Genomic DNA, 21,987 nt, shown 5'->3' on the forward strand with positions numbered 1-21,987 from the left:
AATTATCCAGCCTCAAAATGATAGTAGTGTTAAGGGTGAGAAAGCCTGCTCTAGAATTTTACCCTTCAATGTTAATCACAAATCTAGATAAATGTCATCTATAAGACTGGAATCTTCTCTTTTTTTACATATCACTTTTACTTTGCAGAAAATCCTTCATCGAGCTTTAGCGAGCATTTACCTAAACACAGGAGGAGAAAAAAACATCTAATTTAATAAGCAGCTCCATGTGAAACCATTTAGGCCTTAAGTATTCTGGTCTATGCCAGGTCAAACACCAGTCAGGGAAGCCCAGAGAACAGAGCTGTTATTGCAGGGCTCTCCTAATCATTTGGGGCTCAGTTCTTACTTTCTTGACCGAATGGTCTGCAGAACCACATCAAAGTAGGTCCATGACGACCTTCCTTCCACCTCCAAAATAAATGAGCATATTTATCTTTTGTTGTAAGTTATAACAAGAACAAAGCTTTCCTTTGGGAATAAGCTGTAGAGTCCGTGTTCTGGCTTTGATATAAAACAATAAGTAAAATAGATTTGAGATAATTTTTCAATGCATAGGATTACAGTAATATTAGTGTGAGATGTTCACTTTATTTGAAAACTTTCCTTTAAAATTATTTGAATTCATAGATATTTTAGTGCTTTAGGGGAATAATAGAATGCAGAATATAAATTAAATGACTGGAATTTGTTTTTATTTAATTTCAACATGCCAAAGCACTCATCTGTGTGTGTGTTTGGGGGGAGGGGGGCATGTATGTGTAAATAAAACAGTCTTTAAAAATTGCAAAGTTATTACTTGTCTGAGTAGCAGTTTAAATCATACAGTTACAGAAATATCATAAACAAGCGAACCAGTATCCAACAGCCCAATATTTTATTTGTATTTCTATCTATTAAAACTATTTTGTGGTTGTTTTAGATGAGCACCACAGCCTTAATGCATTGAAAAATAAATTTGGCCGCCCATTGCGAAATCAGTTGATGAAGTAATCTCACGCTCGAGTTCAGCAGAACATTAATGGGCTTTACACAATACCATTTTGTCTGTGTATAAATGGTTAGATTGTTGGCCACTCACCTTGGACCCACCGGATTCTAGGTGGCCTTTCCAGTTGGGCACAAAGTGACATCATCTGGCTCACTATTACATTTGTGGACTGTGATACTTCACAGATGACATCTGCTCTTGGAGATCACAGAGCTGTTTGCCAGTATTATTCTCTGTGGGGAGATGAGGTATAATTGCTTAAACATGAAAGACTTTTGAAGCAATAGTTGGGGTAATTGAGGTGGTTGTTACAAAGTCAAGTCCTTCCCACCTATGGAGGTGAGACTTCTGAGACTGTTAAATTGATTTTTTTAATGTTTTGTAATTTCTGTGACATTTACATTGGAAACCAAACTAACAATTGTCTGATCTCACGTGGTGCAACTGCCACAGTATACGCAGGCCGCGTACATGGTGGTTACGAGTGCCTTAATGCATCGAGAGCCAGGCCTGGCTGGAGTCTGCTGGGCTGTGCCACTTACTGAGACCTGTTTCCTCCGCTGTACTGCTAATAGCGCCTGCCTGATAGGGGGGTGCCCTGGGAGGATCAATGGGACCATACAGGCTACTTACCTTTGAGTCCGTTGTAAAGGTAAAATAGGAGAGCATATGTGAAAAAGATTAATGCAGCACCTAGTAGATTTTGAATATTTCTTTTTCCTTCCTCTTTTCTTCTCTCTTACTGTATTTTCAGTACTGAGCCTAGAGTATCTCTTTATTCCTCCCCTTCTAAGGTGAAAGACTGTGTTGGAGCCAAACCTGTTTGTGGGATTCTAGTGGCTATTGGCATAAAATTAAGACAGTGAGAAATATGAATCCCAGAGGGTCTGCCAATTAGAGATGGTTTTGAACCAAAAACAGAATATATTAGTGATGTTTACAGATGAATTAGTCACTGAGACATCCATGAACTGGAAAAAGAAAAAAAAATTTAAGTAGTATTGGAGAATTGCTGGAATCACAGGAAAGGCCGTTTTCAAATGAGATTCTGGTAGTTGAACCAGTGAGCATTTAAATTAGGGAGGTAAAAAAAATTATGAATATGGAAGGATTATGGTAAACATCAAACACCTATGAAAGACCCTTGGGAAAATTAATGAAGCCTTCAAGTATTTTTTAAAATGATTCAGATATTTTTTATTAATGGTCCTGTGAGAATCTTACATAAAATACAAAATACTGTCTTTTGGAAAGAATTACAAACCAGGATGTTTTTTGTTTTTTACTTTTTGGCTATACTAAGAAAAAACACAAGTATAATTATAAATTTTATCAATTATAAGGTAAAATAAATAAATAAAATAAATAAAAAATTATAAGATAAATTGTAATTCTTTCCAAAATATTTTGCCATTTCTCCCCAAATTTCATTTGAATCAAAGCTTTCTTTTTCACTATTTATTATGGAATTTTGTTTTCCCTTCTAACTAGTTCAGGCTCAGGTAAGGATATAGAAGTATTCAACTGCTTCTATCCATGTTCCATTACTTAGTGAATGAGTGACTTTTGGCAAGTTTCTCAGTCTTTCTGGGCCTCAGTTTTCTCATCCATAAAATGGGATGATAATAGTTTTCACTTAGGATTGTTGTGAGTATTAAAGGAAACAATGTAGGTGACGTTACTAGCATATTATTATTATTTCCACCGCTACTAGTAATGTTGCATCTGGAGAAGGAAGGTGAGTATGTACCACTTCACAACTTAAAATGTAATAATAATAAAAAGGAATAACAAAAAGAAAATTAATAAAACAATAGACAACTTGTCTTTCCTGAGCAAGTAAGGAAGTTAAACTTTCAAAACTTGGTAACTGGTAATTAAGGTAGACAAGATCTGATAAAGTAATCTACAGGAATATTGAACATTAAGTATTTGGTAAGAAGTTCTGAACTTCTGTTTATGGGATGTTTAATTCCCAGAGTTCATTTAAAGACTAAACTCTGAGCAGAGAAGATTCTTCTAGATAGAGGATTTAAAATCTATGTTAATTTCTTTTTTCTTTTTAAGATTTTGTTTATGTATTTATTCATGAGAGGCACAGAGAGAGAGAGGCAGAGACCCAGGCAGAGGGAGAAGCAGGCTCATGCAGGGAGCCCAATGTAGGACTGGATCCCAGGTCTCCAAGATCAAAGGAAGGCGCTAAACCGCTGAGCCACCCAGGGATCCCCCAGGGCTGCCTTCTATATTACTTTCTCTGCTCACCTTTGCAGAAGAAAGCTTATGCTATAAGAAAATACTGGCTGCAGGGGCACCTGGGTGGCTCCGTTGGTTAAGTGTCTGCCTTCAGCTCTGGTGGTGGTCCCAGGGCCTTAGGATCCAGCCCTGTGTGGGGCTCCCTGTTCAGAGGGGAGTCTGCTTCTCCCTCTCCCTCTGACCTTCCCCTTTGCTCCTGCACTCTCTCTCTCCCTCATATAAATAAATACAATCTTTAAAATCCTTAAAAAGTACTGTTTGCAAAGAAAAAGATCAGAGAAGAGCCGTGCAGTACTCCAGATCCAAAATCAGACTCTGGGAAGCTCAGGGGAGACTGAAACCTCCCATAAAAACCAGCTGATAGTGCTTCAGTGCTTAAAAACAGCATTGGGCCAGTGTATAAGGACATAATGATAAACCTGGGAACAAACCCAGCAGGGCAGAGCAGCCTGCAAGGGGCACAGTAAAGGGAATTTGCCTAGAACAGAAAGTTCCTTAGGTCAGGATCATTGTGTGTGTGTGTATTAGGGGGTGAGGAGGTATTGGACATTTTTACCAGAACCACGGAATATCGTTTATAGTTTTCTAGATACGTACAAATACACTGTAACAAGTGTAATCTAAATTTAGCCTGAACTAAAGATCAAGAGTGAGATTGGCAGCCCCTCCAAGCTGAGACCCATAACTAGGTCTGAGAAAGGAGATATGATACAAAGAGAGGGCAGAAAAGTCTTTTTTTGTTTTTTTAAACAAAGAAATTTGTGACACTGGAGACCTAAGAATGCCAGAGATACTCCTTTGGGGATCAGATTACGAACTGAGGCCATGAGGTAGGAAGGGGGTGTCTCCCTCACTTCCGTGGGAAGCCCAGCTTGTTGAGGGAGATGTATTACCCCGTGGAACCTCAGGACCTGTGCAGCTCTGAGCTCTCAGAGGATCAGGAACCCATCCATGTAGCAGCTTGAGTTCTCAGGGGGATGCTGGTGACTGGCTCCTCCCTAAGTTAAATGCCAAGAGGGTGAGAACGTTAGACAACTGGTTTTGAGAATCTTTGAAATACCCCAGGCACTCCTAGAATTGTGGGGGATTCAGCAGGTAGGGGTACTGACTCAGCAAGCGTTGAACCCCAATACTGTTCTGACCTTCTTTATAGTTACAGGCTCTTGAAATCCTGGGACATGCAGTTACCAAAACACACTTGATAATAAATTGTACTTTGATCTTATCAGCGTCTGGGGCTGAACCATTCTCAACAAATCCTTTTGCCATCTTCATACACTACTGGCTTAATGAGCACTTCCAGTTATTGTTCTATTGACATTCCTGCTCTGGACAGACCCTAATGATGAGTAGAGTAAAAATTCCTGGAGTAAGCAGAATTTATGTTAAAGAAGGCTTATTTCTGTCAGAATAGGCAGGTCATTATAATAAAACTTTTAAAAGTCTTAGTATGTTTAAGATTTCTTGAAAGGCGCTAAAGCAGGATGTACATGAGGATAAGTAGCCCATAATGGGATGCAATTAAGGAAGTGAAAATACAATCTGATCACAAAGAGACACTTCCTGGCCATGAAAAAGGTAGGCATGCGGCATAACTTTATCAATGGAATAGGGGAAGCCCCCGTGCCGCAAGATGTTAAAGAAGGCTGGGTTGAAGTACACAGGAAATGTCTCAACCCTAACCCAGGTGCCTCTTAAAATCCTAACAATGAATTTGTACAAAAGAAGCAAAACCATTTTTTAAAGAAGAGGAAGGAGTTTCTCAGAGGAGCACTGATTAATTTTATTGGAAGAAGACAAAATGAATATTGTTAAGACCTTTAGTACTAATAAATACTCATGTAGACAGCCATTGGACTGCATATTCTCAGAAGCCTATAAATATTTAATGTGAAGTGCTAGGCATTTGGGGATGTTTCCTTAACCTTCAAACAAAGGGAAATATTTCTTATAGGTAGTAAATAAAAGGCAGTGGAATGAAAATATTCTAAAAAATGAGTATATTCTTCAATGGCCAGCACTAAAATAAGCTAACATACAATATATGAAAAAAGTGACATGCATACCTCTCTTTGACAAATAGAACTTTGTAGACACATTGAATACTACTGAGCTAATTACAGTTGATGGTTATGAAAATGAATTTGGAGGTGAGTATTGCAGGAGTGGAGTGCTCCGCAGGAGCTGTGCTTCTGGATTTGGCACCTCTATCAGGAGAAGGGCTTCTGGGGGTGGCTCCTGTTCACTTTGAAGCCTTACCCGGTTAGCATCCAAGGTGGCTGCACCGCCTCACACCCCTTTCCTCCACCTGATGGGATGAACACTCTCCGTGGCCACTTCCCGCAAGGTGGATACTAGCTTGATGTTTTTATAGCATATTCCTTTTTGCCTTGACTGGATTCAAAGTGCTTATACAACCAAAATTTTTAAGCACAAGCCATTCTTGAGAACTACAGAGGGCTCCTGAGCTAATAGCTTGCATTTTCAAGAAGTCTTAACTTTTGGGACTATTTGTGATATTAATGATGATAATGGCAACATAGCAGCTAACACTTACCTAGCCCTTACCATGTAAACAGTACTATGTTTTTCACTTATTTCTTTTAATCCTCATAATAAAACTATTAAGTAGGTATGGTTATTACGTTTTATAGGTGAAGAGCTGGAAGTTTAGAGATTATATTAGTTTCTCATAATAATATGAGATTTGGGTTTGAACCCAGCAGCCTGACTCCAGAATCCCTGTGATTATCCGTTATATCATGCTGGCTCCTAAGATGGCCTGTCTTTTCAGCCATGCTTCGTTTTCCAGATGAGCTGTATTCTAGTCACTTCAGCTCTTTTTTTTTTGACCCTCAAAGTTTTCCTCAAGACCTTTATTCCAGTTTAACATTGTGTTTCTTCTTTACTTTCCTAGTTTTTCCTATGTAGTTTTGCAAAGTCCTAAATTTAATCAGTGAAAATGTGAAATGATGAAGCAAGGTATGGAAGCAAATTATTTTTCCTGAATTTTGTCACATAGCTGACATAGAAACTGGGGCAATATGAGACTAAGCTATCTTGAAACTAAGTCTATTAACTTTCAAAAACTATGTTTCGTGGTTTTTATTTTATAGTCTATATATTAGGAAATCAACAATTCTACTAAAAGACAGCTACCCTCATTTTTTAGAATTCTTTATATTGTTTATATACTGTTAAATGATTATTAAATATGCTTTTTTGTTGATGGTAACAATATTTATTCTTAAAAACTGACTTGAAGAATATTGGGTTTTATAGCTCACAGACATAGCTTTCATGCAAATCAAACAAAGACCTCAAGAGTAATTTGCGCAGACTTGAAAATTCAAGGCAAGACTCCATGAGCAAAAAAAAAAAAAAAAGGTAGTAATTTATGTCCTTGCATAGTAGTATACTTTAGTGTCAGCATATGTTAAAATCTTATCTAACACTAATCCTTAGGTTCTCCAAATACACAGAACAAATAAGACATATCTGTACATATATCAGATTTATTGTAAGAAATTGGCTCATGATAGAGGCCGAGAGTGCCCTTATCTGATGTTAGCAAGTTGGAGATCCAGGTGTAGTTCCAATCTGAGTCCAAAGGCCCTTGGACTGGGACTTGCACTTGTAGTGTAAGGAGGAGAAGGCAGGAGAAGACCAGTGCCTCAGCTCAAACACTCAGGCAGAGAGGAGGAATTCTCCTTTTCTCCACTTTTTTATTCTCTTCAGGCCTCTGAGAGATGAAATGAGACCCACCAACACTACAGAGGACAATGTGCTTTACTCAGTTTACCGGTTCAATCAAATGCTAATTTAACAGGAACAGCCTCACAGACACACCCAGAAATAATGTTTAGCCAAATATCTGGGCACTAATTGGCCTAGCCAGGTTGACACATTACCATCCTACTAACTTAATCATTACCTAATCTTTACCAATTTCCAGAAAATGAAACTTATTCTTCATTCTCTATAGTAGTTCAGAAACGGTTTCTGTCACTGCTCTGGTGTGCCTTAGATATGCTGCTGCCATCTATGTGCTCATCAGACTCCCTAGGCCTTTAGTTGAGAACGCCAAATAGATAAAGAATATCAAGAAAGCGTAGGTGATAGTAGTGGAGAGGGACTATGTAACAAATAAGAGAGTCATACTTTCATACACAAATCATACTTGTGTTTTCCACTCCTTAATATTATACATTTATTCCATGTCGATAACTATGGTGGCATTTATTGACTGGTAACCAATACTTAGAACTCATCCTTTATTTTTTTTTTTAAATTTTTATTTATTTATGATAGTCACAGAGAGAGAGAGAGAGAGAGGCAGAGACACAGGCAGAGGGAGAAGCAGGCTCCATGCACCGGGAGCCTGATGTGGGATTCGATCCTGGGTCTCCAGGATCGCGCCCTGGGCCAAAGGCAGGCGCCAAACCGCTGCGCCACCCAGGGATCCCTCATCCTTTATTTCTCATTGTTTTCACCCTTGGAGTCTGACCCTTCTTGAAAAATATTTCATAAACTGAAGTCCAAACCAAGTTTTAAGTAAAAGTTATTACAGAGGAAGAATGTTAATTGCTTTCCTTGGGTGAGAAAATATCATTTGTACTCATTTGCTTTTAGGGTACTGCATGCATATCTTTTCTGTAATAGAGAATAACAGAAACTGAATCATGAATGCCAAGTAAGGTTTTTGTGGAAGGAGACACAATTGCTTCATTTTATAGATATTTGTCTTGTCCCCATTTCCTATCAGTAGAAGAATTTGAATCAAAGCCCTTTTGAAGATTTTCTTACTTTGCAGGCCCTACACTGGAATGGCTATAAGCCAATAGTGTTTTTTTTTTAAGTTACTTTGAACCTGAAATTTATATGAAGTGGCCCTGCTTTACTGCTTAAGTCAAGATGGAAGCCAAAGAAAAAATTTAATCCAAGAAGTTCAAGTATGAGCAATGTCAAATATAAGTACAAACACGGTCCTTCTGTAAAATAGTTCTGTGTACCAATTCTGAAATGCAGCTCAGACATAATGTAGAATGATGTGGGATAAGTCCTTTTTAATGGTAATAAATCATTTCTATAAAAATGAGTTGATTTCCAAAAAAGGATACCCATGTCTATTATTCCATTCTTATATAAATTGAGTCATTCTCCCATAACAGACAATTTGATTCCTTTGCTTCCATCCCTTACCTCTCCCCACTCCCTTCCTCTTCCTGTAGATAGAGGTGAAAGTCCACAGAGGTCCTGACAAACCTGGAGGGTAAGAAGAAATTATGACTCCAAGGTGTCAGAAGAGAGAGAAGCTGCCTAGTATGACCAGATAACTTCTTCATCATTTACTGGTATCTGGAATGTTATCTCTGAGCTTACTGGTGTACGTGTGCCTATAAAACAAACATGCTACTTTAAGAGTTTAATCATTCCTGAGAATCTGAAATTGTGGCAAAAGAAATAAAAGAACTAACTTCACGATGTACTAAATTTATCAGTGAAAAGATATCCTACTTTTTAAACTGTTGAATATCCCTACTTCCTTTTTTTCCCTGTTCAGAAAGTGTTTATTGAATATCTATCATGTGATAAGCCCTACACTAGACTCTGGTCAAAGAGATGAAGAATATAATGCTTGTCTTTAAAAATCTCACAGTGGAGATAAGTAAACTAAAAATTACAATGAAGTGTAATAAAAGAAGATAGACAAATGCAAGGGGTGATTGAGGAGCAAGGAGGAGGGACTGCTCACCTCTTGGGGAGGGAAGGACTCAGGAAATCCTTTTATCGAGGTGGTACTTGAAGTATGACAGTTGGGAAGCAAAATATGGATAAAGATGTTTCTCACAGAGGAGGGGAGGTGCAGAGAAGGAGAAGGGATCTCGCTGAGGAATCTGTACACAGTTGGATGTTGCTGGAGACACCGTGAGGTGCGAAAGGAGCAGGAGGAGAAGCTAGAAGGGGAAAGATGACAGATCACCAGGGATCTTGCTGTCGCTGAGGAAAGGGGATCTTGATCAGATTTGCATTGAGAAACTCTACGTTGTCAGAACAGAAGAGCATGTGATAGCAGTAAAATCCAGAAGAGAACATGACTCTGGACCAATGAAGCTGTTCGCTGAGTTGGGCTTGGGCATCTGTGAGGAATCTGGGTTTAGAAATGTCAAAACTCACACTAGGCTTCAATGAAATCACTGAAGTTAGAGGGCAGGGCGGGCGGATGTTACCCAAGTGTGAGAATGACAGAGGTATGCCTGGCCTGACCCTAGTGACAGCTGGAACCAGAACTCCAGTCTCTTGTCTCCATTTTGCTTTCTGTCTTGGTTTCATCTTTTTGAACCATTTCCTTCTGAGAAGCCAGAACTAAGGTTACTACCACCTTTAGTCTCGCTGCTGAAGTAAAAAGGTTTCCTCCCTAGGAGGGGATCTAGGGAAGGGCTCTAACTGGCCTGCCATGACCAGGCGCCCATCCCTCAAGCAATCACTGTAGCTGTGGTTTTTTGGGTCAGTGTGGATTCGGGGCCTGCTCTTGAGTAAATCAGTGCAGTCAGAAGGTAGAGCTGGGCTGTCGCCATTAGGACCATGCAAAGAATGAAGGAACATAAAAATATTCTTTGGGGGACTCTATCAGTGAGGCAGCCACCACCATCATGGTCTAGTAGAGGCTGGATTGGGCCCTCTGTAGGAACCCCTGAGAAGTCACGGCGGCAGGAGTAGGACAGTAGACTGGGGGATGTGAATGAGGGAGTCAAAGGGGCCTCCGGGCGGCCCGCAGGTGGTGAGCCCGTTCATCAAGCAGCGACGTCTACGAGGTCCTGTCAGCTGGAGGGAAGGAGACACGACTGAGGTAAAGGTTATATCCCCGGAGGTGACCAGGAGGAACGCCCGATGGGAACTCGCAGGGCCTGCAAACCCATTGCAGGCAGCTGGCGCCTCGCTGGAGTCGGGGGTGCCTAGCAGAGGTTCCCCCCACACTCAGGCCGCAGGAGGCAGGGCCCTGCCAGTGACTTGAGGTTCTGCGAGTGGGTGCGGTGGGACCGCGGGGAGAGCAGAGGAATCCAGGGCATCGGCGAGAGGATGGCCGAGGTGTGGCTCATAGTAGGGACAGGAAGGAAATCCGGCCTGGGGTCTGCAGGAGCAGGCCTGGGAGCCCCCTGTGCCCGGGAGCAGGTCCAGCGCGGCTGTGGGATGGACACCACGGAGGGGTATGTGCTGTGGCAGAGGGGAGTGTTTGTTTAAGATCTGAGGGGGGAATAGACGCCCCCTGAGGGAACATCTGCACATTTTTTAATCTGAAGTTTTGTTCTCTCCGCCCTCTCTCCTGCGCCCTGGCCGAGCTGTCGGAGCTCAAGCCTGGTCCACTCGTCCCTGGTCATCACCAACTCGAAGACACGACCCAGCAGTTTTCACCTCTCCCCTGGATCGTCTCTCCCTCCAGCATGTGAAGATGCTGCTGGGTCTCCCTTCTTGAAATAAAATGTTCTCAGTCTCTCCTCCCTTCTCTCTCGAACCCTCTCACCCATCAGACCTCTGTCTACATTCCTCCGAAGCGCCCCGATCGGGGGTCACCAGTCACCTTGATTCCACCATTCTCAGTGTTCGTTTTTCCATCTGTCCCCCGTGTTCCCCCCTGACCTGCAGTTGTGGTGATTAACAACCTCCTGGGCACGCGCTTTCCAGACTTTCCGGATTCTTCCATGCTCTTGTTTTCCTTCAGCCTCACTGCTTCCTCCTCATCTGTTTGACCTCTAGACGTCGTAGTGTCAGTGGATTCGGTTCTTGGACCATTTCTGTTTTCTTGCTCACTTCCCTCTCTTGGTGGTCTCAGCTGGTTTCAGGACTTGAAATACCATCCAGACATCAATGGTTCCCAAATGTGTGCTTTCACCTACACCCTCCTCAGGAGGCCAGACTCATATATTCACTTTGACTCTCGATGAAGACTCACCCTGTCTCATCATGATTTAAATATTTCATGTTTATTAGTTCTCTGATAGTTTCGTCAGCGTATCAAATGAAGAGGGAGACTTAAAATAACACAGTGTATCTGTGGGTAAGGTTAGCGTTTATATATAAATTTGTTTTAATTTTGTGGGATTTTGTCTTTGTCAGCTTTGGTTTGTTTGACTAAGGCAGTGGTTCTCAAGGGGGGAGGGGGCAGCTTGTTTCCCCAAGGGAAATTTGGCAATGTCTGGAGACATTCTGGGTTGCCACTGCTGTGGAGGGGGTGCCACTAGCATCTTTTGGGTGATAGCCAGGGATGCTGCTAACACTTTAACATGCACGGGACGGCCCTAAATGCCAACGGTGCCAAAGTTGGGAAACCTTGAAATAAAGATTTATGATTTTGAATCCTCTTAACTCTCAGTAGAAAAGACATCGAACATTGATGCAAATAATAAAGTAGTTTGAATCTTTCTCTTTAAACACATGTGTATGAATAATTGCCAAAAGGTGGTAGCTGTCCCCAACAAATGCACATTGTGAATGGCCCTCTTGTAAGCCTGAGATTCCTTTAAGCATGCCTGTTGGATTTTGAGTACCTGCAGTTAAATAGTGTTGCTCTTGGCAGGACTCGGTGAGCAAATGAGGTATGAGCTCTCTGATCTCCGCAGTCTGCTCCGTCAGCCATGACCTTCCCAGTGTCTCTTCTTTCTACACCCTGTCTGCATCGAGCCACGGCCCAGGCAGATCCCAGTGGGGTGGCCAGAGACTACCACAGTGGGGGGAATGCAGGGCCCCAGGGCGGAGGTTCATGTGAGGTTCAGGATAAATTGGAAGGGTTTCTGTTTTGCAAAGAATATCATCCAAACTGGCTTTGTACTTTTAACTCCAAAAAAATCTTTAAGCCTAAAGCTTTTGGATGAAGCATTGAGCAATGAAATAGAACTTTTCTTCAACAAATTGTGGTCACTTCAAATACTCTTTGGTTGCTGATAGGAATCATGTTGTGTGTACACGCACGCGGACAAATGATGAAAACTGCCACATGCTCATAGCTACTTCGCTTCTTAGGAGTTAGTATAACAGAAGGGCCATAATGAAATACTTTTGAAAAAGAAGCAGTTTTGTTTAATGTGATAAGCAGAGTCATCCCCAGCAGGACTTACTGTGTATCCCTCCTGTTTGTTCCCTTAGTTCCACTTGATCATCATAAGATGTCCATTCTTGCATTTTGTATGTTATAAAAACAAAAACAAAGCCTCTATTGAAGTATAATGCATTGTGGTAAAGACTGTGATTTAACAGATAATCTAATTCTTTAATTTTAATAAGTGTGCTGCCAGTCATGTTTTAAAGTTAAATGCTGATAATTTACAGTATATGTTTATAAATTTTGTCAGTTCTATTCCTTAAATTTTTGTTTTAGAAGATATCTGACTATGGGAATATTATGTCGATATATTTCATGATTTTATAGCAGAAAGTTTAACAAGGAATACGTATATATGTGCACACACATACTGATGTAAGGATTAGATGTAAGAACAAAGCCAGGAAATTAGGAATTTGGCTTTAGTTGTTTATCTGAGCTGCCTCCTGTGTGTTGGTGCTGGAATGATCTCACAGCAGGCCGTAATCATCTGTTCTCACAGGAAGTGAGGCCCAGTGTAAAGGGGAAGAACCACAAGACAAGATGATCTTCTGTTTCAGGATTTCATAAGGAAAAAAAAGTATATTTGCCTGATATGTGAAAAAAATCATTTAAAGTAATTATGTTTGAGCCTGAGAAAGAGTACAAGCAAAACAGTGAGACAAATCTCAGGTTTAGTTGTTTATACACACACACACACGTGTGTGTATGTATGTGTGTATATGTCTGTGTTTATACACATACACCCATATATTCATTGAACAGGCATATTCCATTGAAAAAACATAAAAATCAAAATTTCCTGAATGTCTAGTATGAAAATAAAAATAAACATGTGGGGGTGGCACAATTATTTGCATTGCGTCCAAGATATGCAGAGCAAATAATTTATTTTAATATCTTTATTTCTTTAAATCTGTCTTCATCTTCCTGCCAATTCCCTCCTGCCAGTAGGTGGGGACCTCTAGAGACCCCAAAGCAGTATCAAATCCCTTTTACTTAGTGTGATGCAGTTATTTATTTATTTATTTATTTATTTATTTATTTATTTATTTGAGAGACAGTGTGCAAGCAAGAGTGGAGGGGAGGGACAGAGGGAGAGAAGCAGATCCCCGAAGAGTGCAGAGCCCCACACAGGCTCCATCTCAGGACCCCCGTGATCATAACCCGACCTGAAACCAAGAGTTGAACACTTAACTGACTGAGCCACCCAGGGGCCCCTGATGCAGTGATCTTAATAACTCTTTAGGTAATGCCCAGCCTCTTTAATTAGAAGGCTTAGCGGGGGCCTTAGACAGTAACAAAGTGGAAGAGCAGAGCATATTAACCTGAGGACCATGGAAGGGGATAAAGGTTACAGGTGTTAATATCTCCTGGCTCCCATCAGAAATAAACGCAAACCCCCTCAGAAAGAAACATCATTCTCAGACATGACCTCTGGTTTCCAGCAGATTAAGATAACTAAATATGAACTCTCAGTGTCATCAAACGAACAAGGAAACAAACTGCCATCAGTTAAAATCAGCAGAAAAAAAAACAACAAGAAATTAGCCCTCAAGAATTTTAAATATTGGCATTATCAAATTCAGAATATAAAATTACTAAGACATCTCTAAGTAAATAAAATGATAAGTCATAAAAAAATAAATGAGCAGCAATAGAATATAAAAATGCTCAGGAAGATTTGAAAAAGAACTAAAGAGAAGTTTTTATATATGTGTGTGTGTGTATATATATAAACTATGTATATATAAAATTATATTTATAAATTATATATAAATTAATTATAAATTATATATAAATATATTTATTATATATATAAAATAATATATATAAAATTATTAAGATAAAGAATTAAAAGGCTGAATTAAAAATATTAGACTGCTGAAGGAAAATTAGGTAGATCTAAGAAAGTTACCCAAACATTGCAGAGCTGGGCATCCTCAGACCCACATGGTACGCTCTGCACACTGCTAACCTCAGCTGCAGCTTTGCTGCTATAAGCTCTTCCCTTGCCTGGTGGCCAAGGAGGCAGCACTAGCTCCAGGCATGGCTCTTCTTGGTGTCTGCTGCTGATAAAATTCAGGGGCTTCTCTCTCCACCAGGCTCCTAGGGTGCTTAGCCTCCTTCCGCCCCTCACTGACACTATGGACTGTAGACTCACTGCCTCATCTTACTTGTAGTCTGTGGCCTCCATGGTCTTACCACCAAGCCTCAACTATAGGCATCCTCCCTCACCACCTCCAGCCCATTCAGGGCTGCGGGGCAGGCCAGTTGGCTCTCATACTGCTGCTCATGCCCTGTAAGAGAGCCTTGCATCACTCCTTAGTGTATCTTGACACAGCTGCCCCAGGTCAGTCTGGGTGGTGTCCTTAGGAGATTTCTGCAGACTCTCCAGCATAAAGCAGGTTGAAAGCTCCTCCTCTCAATGATTCTTCAATGTACTGTACTTGTTATCCCAAAGGAGCTAGGTTGGAGCACCAAAACTTCCCTCTCCCGCCTCTGCTCGCGTCCTCCACTGCACAGGATGGCCACATGCCTGCCCTTCAGCACCTGGGAGAAACTTTGGGTTGTGACCACTCTTGGCTTTTGATACACTAAAATTATTTAGAAAATTACTTTTCCGTGAAACGTTGTTTTCAAATTTAACTATTGTGGTACAGAATCCTATTTTGAATGATAGGGATGAATATTGACTTTCTTTTTGACTATTTGAAGTAGTGTATTAATCTTTTCCCAGACTTGGGCTAACTGTGGAGAAGGTCACATAAATATGAATGTGAGAGAAAAAGGTCTTACTGTTTTAAAAGATTGATCACAATAAAAATATTCAAGACAGTAAACATTTATAACCAATAGAAGTACATTATAATGAGAGAATGTTCTACAGCCTTTGAACTGTAGTGTCTTATTAAGTCCTTAGTATGGATTATTATCCCATTTTATAGATAAGGCAACTGAAAGGTTAAAATGCTTGTTTAAGATAATGGCACATATAAAAAGAACAGAATTATTAATAATTCACATAGTGTGTAACCCTACTTCAGTGTTCTACCTCCAAAGCCATGTCCTTTGCCTCAGCTTGCATATTAAAGCTAAAGCCTGTTCCCAGGTCCTGAGATGGTATTCCAGTCATGGTCTTAGCTCAGAAATCTCCGTGCCCACCCAGATCTATGCCCTGGAGCTTTCCTATCACTTGAGTTCTTCTTGGAGACTCAGCCTGGAATTTAAATAAATAATACTAATATTTTATCCAGCATATCTTGATGTTTTTGAAGATGGTGGTTTTTCTTGTATGCTGTATTGCAAAATGGAAATTCTGTCCTTTTCATTCTCTCAGTGCTAGCAAAACTCACGACCTCAGTCTTAGAACTAAGATTTGACATAAAATCCATCTTAATCTTTCTTTTTCTTATGGATATACATTGATATAGCCACTCTTTTTTTTCTATGTTAATGAGTTTACATTGAAAAATAACCTACAATGGTTGAAGAAATGTTTATTAGTGCTTTCAGTGTGTAAGTCTGTACATTTGACTTTGGCTTTTTATTTAAACCTGTTCTCAACCTCAGATTTTCAAAATCAGGGAATTAAGAGACCAAGGCATAAAAGAAGTAAGAAATCTGAACTTTTCATTGAGGCTTAATTATACATACTGTTAACAGTATAATGTAATAATTATAATACTAGCGAACATTCATTGAGAATTTGCTAATCATATTACCTAGATTTTCTCACTTAAACATCAAATCCACATGTTAAGTACCTGTTATTATCCTTGCTTCACAAATGAAGACATGATGATACTAATTCCTTACATTTCAGTAATGATTTATGTTGTCCAGTGTTGTTTCATCTATACTAGCAGACCCTGATTTGACTTGGCAAGTATTTACTCTACTGGTAGTTTACAGAAGAGACTGTAACTTCAGAGCTGTTGAATGGTTGGTGCAAAATACCATATAGTCAGTAGCTAAGAGCGCTCGCCTTTGGTCATTGGGCTAACTTTCCATTTCTTGGTCTTCTTCCTAGCTAAGATCTTCTTTCTAGTCTATTAGAAATCAAGTATGCATTTAAAATAATTATGAGAGTTCCATTTTGCTATGTGTTATCATGCACAGCCACTTGAATAATCTAATCTGAGGAAGGACACCTCCTACATTATACTGTGTGGTGTCAGTGAAAACAGCCCAGGTGGGAAAGCAAGACAGCTTGGGTCAGGCTCACCTTCTTGTCCTCACTGTTGGGCAGTTTTACTAAGCCTCTTGTTCTCTACCTGCACACTTGAGATGGTTGGCAAAGTGGCCTCTAAGTCTCACTCTAATATATAATGATTTTATATAGTTATCTCCTAAAAACCTCATTCTTAGATGATAAGGCATAAAAGTGAAGAGAGAAAATTTTAAAAATAATAATTTTAAGCCTCTCCAAAAATTAATTAGTGAAACAAACGGTAGTAATAATGTTTAAAATTAATTTGGAAATGGAATTTGGAAAACAGTTCCATTTACAGTAACATCAAAGAGAATAAAGTGCTTAGGAACAAATTGAACAAAACAAAACCAACTTATTTTCCAGAAACTTCAAAACATTGCTGAAAGAAATTTCAAAAGACCTAAGTAAATGGAAAGACATCCTATGTTCATAAATTAGAAGACATGATATGGTTAAGATGATAGTATTCTTCATGTTGTCCTACAGATTCAACACAATCCCTATCAAAATCTCAGTGGGCTTTTTTGCAGAACTTTACCAGCTGAACCTAAAAATCATACAGAAGTTCAAGGGACTGAGAGTAGCTAAAACAATCTTGAAAAAGAACAAAGTCAGAAAACTCACACTTCCTGATTTTAAAACTTAACCGTAAAGCTAAAATAATCAAGAATGTGTGACACTATCGTGAGGATAGATAATAGATCAATGAAATAGTACTCGGCGCAGTGCTAGAAGTGATAGCCATTGTCAGAGTTGTTGAGGTCATGATCGTTGCAGGGTTCTGATAGGAACTTAAAGACAAAGGCTTGTCCAGAAGCCCCTGCACCAGTTTTGCGTGTCCCTGTCTCACGGCTTAATCAATCCCTCGGTGACCTCACCAGGCGGCTGAGCGCAGGCTGCTTCTCTAGTGGGTGTTTCCTGACCACATCCAGCCACGGAGTTAGCCAGACTTGACTGTTTCTGTGCTTGCCAATCTGTCATCTCACTTCCGGCAGTACTGATTTGTCTGTCTTATTCTCTCTGTGCTACTTGAGAGACGGGGCTGCTGCTTCAACCCCAAGTTTCTCAGCTCAGTGCTCAGTACTTGCTAGGTGCTCAGTCAGTACTGTTTGACCAAATAAACAGTAAGGGTAGAGCTGAGGTAGATTGCCTGATCGTGGTCACATGCTTCCATGGGAGCCCCAAACATTTGCTTACTAGTAAAGAGAATAATCTGAACTGTTCTGTGTTGGGAACTTCATCTAATTATATGGTATCACGAGTTTATTGAGTGTATTTGGAATGATAGTATAGTCCTATTATTAAAAAGAAAGATATCAAGAAATCTACATTTAATTATAAATTTAAATTTATTTGTTACAAGTCCATAGAGAATAAAATATTGCTATTGGGTAGTAGCAGATTGAGAAGGGTTGCACTTATTAAATATTTCTTCATTTCGAAAGGCTCATTTTTGAAGGAGCTCTGTGTTTTATTAACTCCTATGGAAAGTTGAAACTTTGGATCTCTTAATGTACTCTATGAGTTGCTAACAGAAACTGAAAATTTAGATTTCCGTGGAAGCCCCGTTGTCATTTTTAATGATGGCATTGGTATAAATGTGTACACCAAATTTTTGTAGTAAGCGAGCTAGTATATGTTTGCACTTGCCCTGGGCCATGTTCTTGCCAAAATTTAGTAAACCTCTTTAGGAAAATTCCCCTTATCCCTGTGCCAGTTTCTCTAGAAGCCAAAAGCTTTCATCATAACTCACCTCCCTGCCTAATCTGCAAAAGAACAAAGCTAAAGTTATTGAAATATGATAAATAATGATAATTATCTAAACTGTATGCAGCCATTATTGACTTTATACGTGTTATTACCTTGAGAATTTGGCATTACCTGGTGCTTTGTGATAACCTTACCTAGAAACAGAGGCATGGGTAAAATCACCTCAGAAGTGTCTTTTACTATTGTCCTTCTCTGTAATCTTTTAAAAGTAGGGGCTTTCATTAAAGACCAAAGAACATAAAACAATTTCACTTCTTTCTTCAATTTATGGTACCTTTCATCAATTGTTTCAAAATATTTATGCAGAATTCAGGAGGCCAATTCTGTACATAGCACTTAAGTGAATTTGGAAGGTGGCATTTCAGTCAGTATAGTACAGAGAAACTTTTGACTTGGAACTGTGTCATAATTTATAATTGGATAGCTTTGCAGGTTTCTAGAGAATGATCACCACTTATTGGCAACCCAAACGCATTTCTTGTTTGTTTCCTTTAAATAGTTATACCCTGTGAGCTAAGTTACTCTCCTCTCCCTTTCCCCATGAGCACCAAAATAGCTTTATTAATAGGAACATATGCTGTTTATGTTCTTAAAAAAAATCAGGGTGGTCTTAGATGTCTGTCTTCCATTCTGGCATTTCCCTTTATACAACCCTTTTGAATTTTCTGTTTAAAAACTGGCATTCCAATAGCTTTTCTTTGGCCTAATGCCTGGGTCACATATAGCAGCAGCAAATTAGGAATGTTAAGACGTCCCCCAAAGAAAAATGTTTGTTATGAAAGTAGAGCTGATGTGACACTTAGAATTAGAGCTTCTTAACTTATCTAAATGACAGTTAATGATCGTTTTCTTCTATTCTTATTTTAAAGGAGGGGGGAAGAGAATGAAAGACATGCCCAGAGGCTGAGGTTGGGTTTGGTTCACCAAACTGTTAAATGTCAAATGTACTATACTGATAATACACCCTTTTATCTCTTTTTTAGGAGCTAATTTTGTTACTCGAAAAATTAGCAGGTCAGTGGCTAAGATTTACCTTGGACAACTGGAATGTTTCAGCTTGGGAAATCTGGATGCCAAACGAGATTGGGGCCATGCCAAGGACTATGTAGAGGTAGGAACCGACTCATTATGTTCTTAAAAATACTTGTATCAGCTGGTGTTTTCAATGCCAGGCCTCAAGTGGAAAAGCATGACCTACAAGAGGTGGTAGCTTATAAAATTTTCCTAACGTAAATATGTTTAAACTCTTACTACTTTCAGTTTAAAGCTTCACAGTTCAACTTTACTTGGAGATCACACTGAGTGCTCCTTGAATGTGGAAACGTCTCACAATTGTTCTTTTCGTTATTTAAAATGAAAATGTTGGTCATTAATTTGGACGATGGATGAAAAAAATGCTTTTCTTTCCAAAGCCTCTTTCTCCTTCTTTTTGCACCTTCTCCTTCCTGCCTGCCCAATAGACCTATAACTAACTGTGAAAAAATTTTTTTAGGTTTAAAGGTGCAGTTCTCAGAGCTTCAGGAAATACAACCTAATTTCAATTTGTATAGTCCAAGACTTTTAGATTTACATTATACTACCAAGGTATCCTAAGAGTAATATTCTTACGGAGCATTTGGTTTCTGGTTATTATCATACACATTTCTTAAAGTACGACTTTGCACACCAATGAATTTTGTTAAGTAGAGAGTTGTTAATAATGATACTTTTGCATAGTACTGTGAATATAGTCAAAGGGAGATTCAGATTTTCACTCTTGGGACTTAAATGCACAATAAATTTTGGTTTGGGTTAGTTAGATGTGTTACATGTATAAGTAGTGCGACTTTTCTTTAAGCAAATGGTTATATTTTACCTTTCCATGATCATTATGCTTTTGAGTATCCATGGTGGTTTCTGTGGCCAGACATGAAGGAGCATGTTGGTAACATTGTCTTTTTCCCTGGAGTCTGCTTGTCCTTGTTTAGGTGCTTACAGATTTCCTGAGTTCAGGAAACTATTTCTGTCCTTAATGATTCCTCTCTGGGAAACCGGATCTGGCTTCCTTGTTCATTGATGCGATTCAAAAAGAAACTTGAACATTTATGAAGGAAAGCAAACAAGTAGTTTACTTGCTAACACAGAGGTTAGTCTCGGCAGTGTTATTATTTTTGTCTATAACAATTAAAAATGTACACTTGAACGCCTAATACTGATTTATATTATGGACAAAAAGTAGCTCTAATTTTAAATTTTAAACAATGTAACAATTTGATCATTTCAGTATGTTCTTCTAAGCTGTCATTACAAAGAGGCATTTTGTGACAGTAGACATTTAGATATATTTTAAGCACATCACATTAAAAAATATGTAAGGCCTTACTTCCAGAAATCCTAAGTAGGAGAAAAGAGGTGTTATCAATAGATGCTGAGACTGTTTTGTCTAGCCTATATGGCCTAACCTACTTAAAAAATATGAGGCAAGTTTTATAAAAATGAATACATTATTTTTTCAAAAATATCATTCTAGTTCTGCATATACTTAGAGTCATAGAGAGCTAATAGGTATCCTTCTTTTCCAAGGTCTTGTTCTCTAAATTCAGAACCAAATAGATCAAATTTTATTCTATTTATCTTTTTTGCACCAAGGTAAAAAATGATGTTTTTATTAGAACTCAGAAATAGGGGCATCTGGGTGGTTCAGTCGGTTGAGCATCTGACTGAGTTTCTACTCAAGTCATGGTCTCCGGGTCGTGAGATGGATTCCTGCATCAGGCTCCACGCTCAGTGGGGAGTCTCAGAAATAGACTTTGATAGTGCAACAGCATACCAGATGTTAATAATGCTTATTACTGGTTATGTTTATTTTCTTCTTTATATTTCTATGGTTTCCATGTATTTAAAATGAATAAATATAAACTTTTTCAATCCGAAAAAAAACCGACATTTTAAAAAATAGGCCAGAAAAAAAAAAGTACGACACTATTAAATAAATACATAAGTAATGAGTAAGTCTTCTGTGAGCTCAGTGGAGCTGGAAGGGCCATGCTGCTGTCTCTCCCAAAGTGCCGAGGCTAGCACTGGTCCAGGATGTAGCTCCAACCTTGAAACAAAGGGGCCACATTTGTTTTCATTTAAAATAAAAGCATTTTATATACATTTTGGCTCAAAGGCTTCAAAGAGGTCTTCCCAAATGCTGTTTTGAAGAGTCCTTGACAAGCTAGTGTCAGTCCAGTAAGCCCAAGAAGCCACAGCATCCATGCAGGAGTAAAATGTTCTGGCCTTTCAGTAAGAATATAAAACTTACAGATTTCACGGAGAAACAGACATATGAAATTAAGTCATTCTCATTGGCATTCAAGACCTGATTTGTTCCACAATACAAGTAGGTTTTGCTGTTAAGGATTCCTCTGGGGTTCAGACAGTAACACATGTTGATGATGTAAGAAGCATTGTATAGTTTCCGTTTATGAGTCCTGAAAGAAATCTAAATTTCTTGATTTCCAAAAAAAGTGTCATTATTAGGTAAGAATTCATAGTTTGCTGTTTCCATTTTAAGAAATATTACCATCCCTTGCATTTCTAAATGTATTAAAATGAGGTTACCTCACAGACTTATGACTAAAAGTGGATGTTGCCAAAATTAAAATCAACAGCATAAGAATGAAAAAAGAGAAGCAT

General features: G+C 39.1%; 1 protein-coding gene across 2 annotated transcripts in view; it reads left to right on the forward strand.

Annotated features, from left to right (window-relative positions):
- GMDS (GDP-mannose 4,6-dehydratase) overlaps positions 1-21,987 on the forward strand; it is a 575,871-nt gene that overhangs the window by 274,415 nt on the left and 279,469 nt on the right. For both annotated transcript variants that reach the window (XM_077886286.1, XM_077886287.1), the window contains exon 7: positions 19,311-19,438. In XM_077886286.1, the coding sequence (XP_077742412.1) occupies positions 19,311-19,438 (128 nt within the window). The remainder of the gene's footprint in view (positions 1-19,310; positions 19,439-21,987) is intronic.

This window comes from Canis aureus, chromosome 37 (genome assembly GCF_053574225.1).
Source record: "Canis aureus isolate CA01 chromosome 37, VMU_Caureus_v.1.0, whole genome shotgun sequence".
Taxonomy (NCBI): Eukaryota; Metazoa; Chordata; class Mammalia; order Carnivora; family Canidae; genus Canis; species Canis aureus.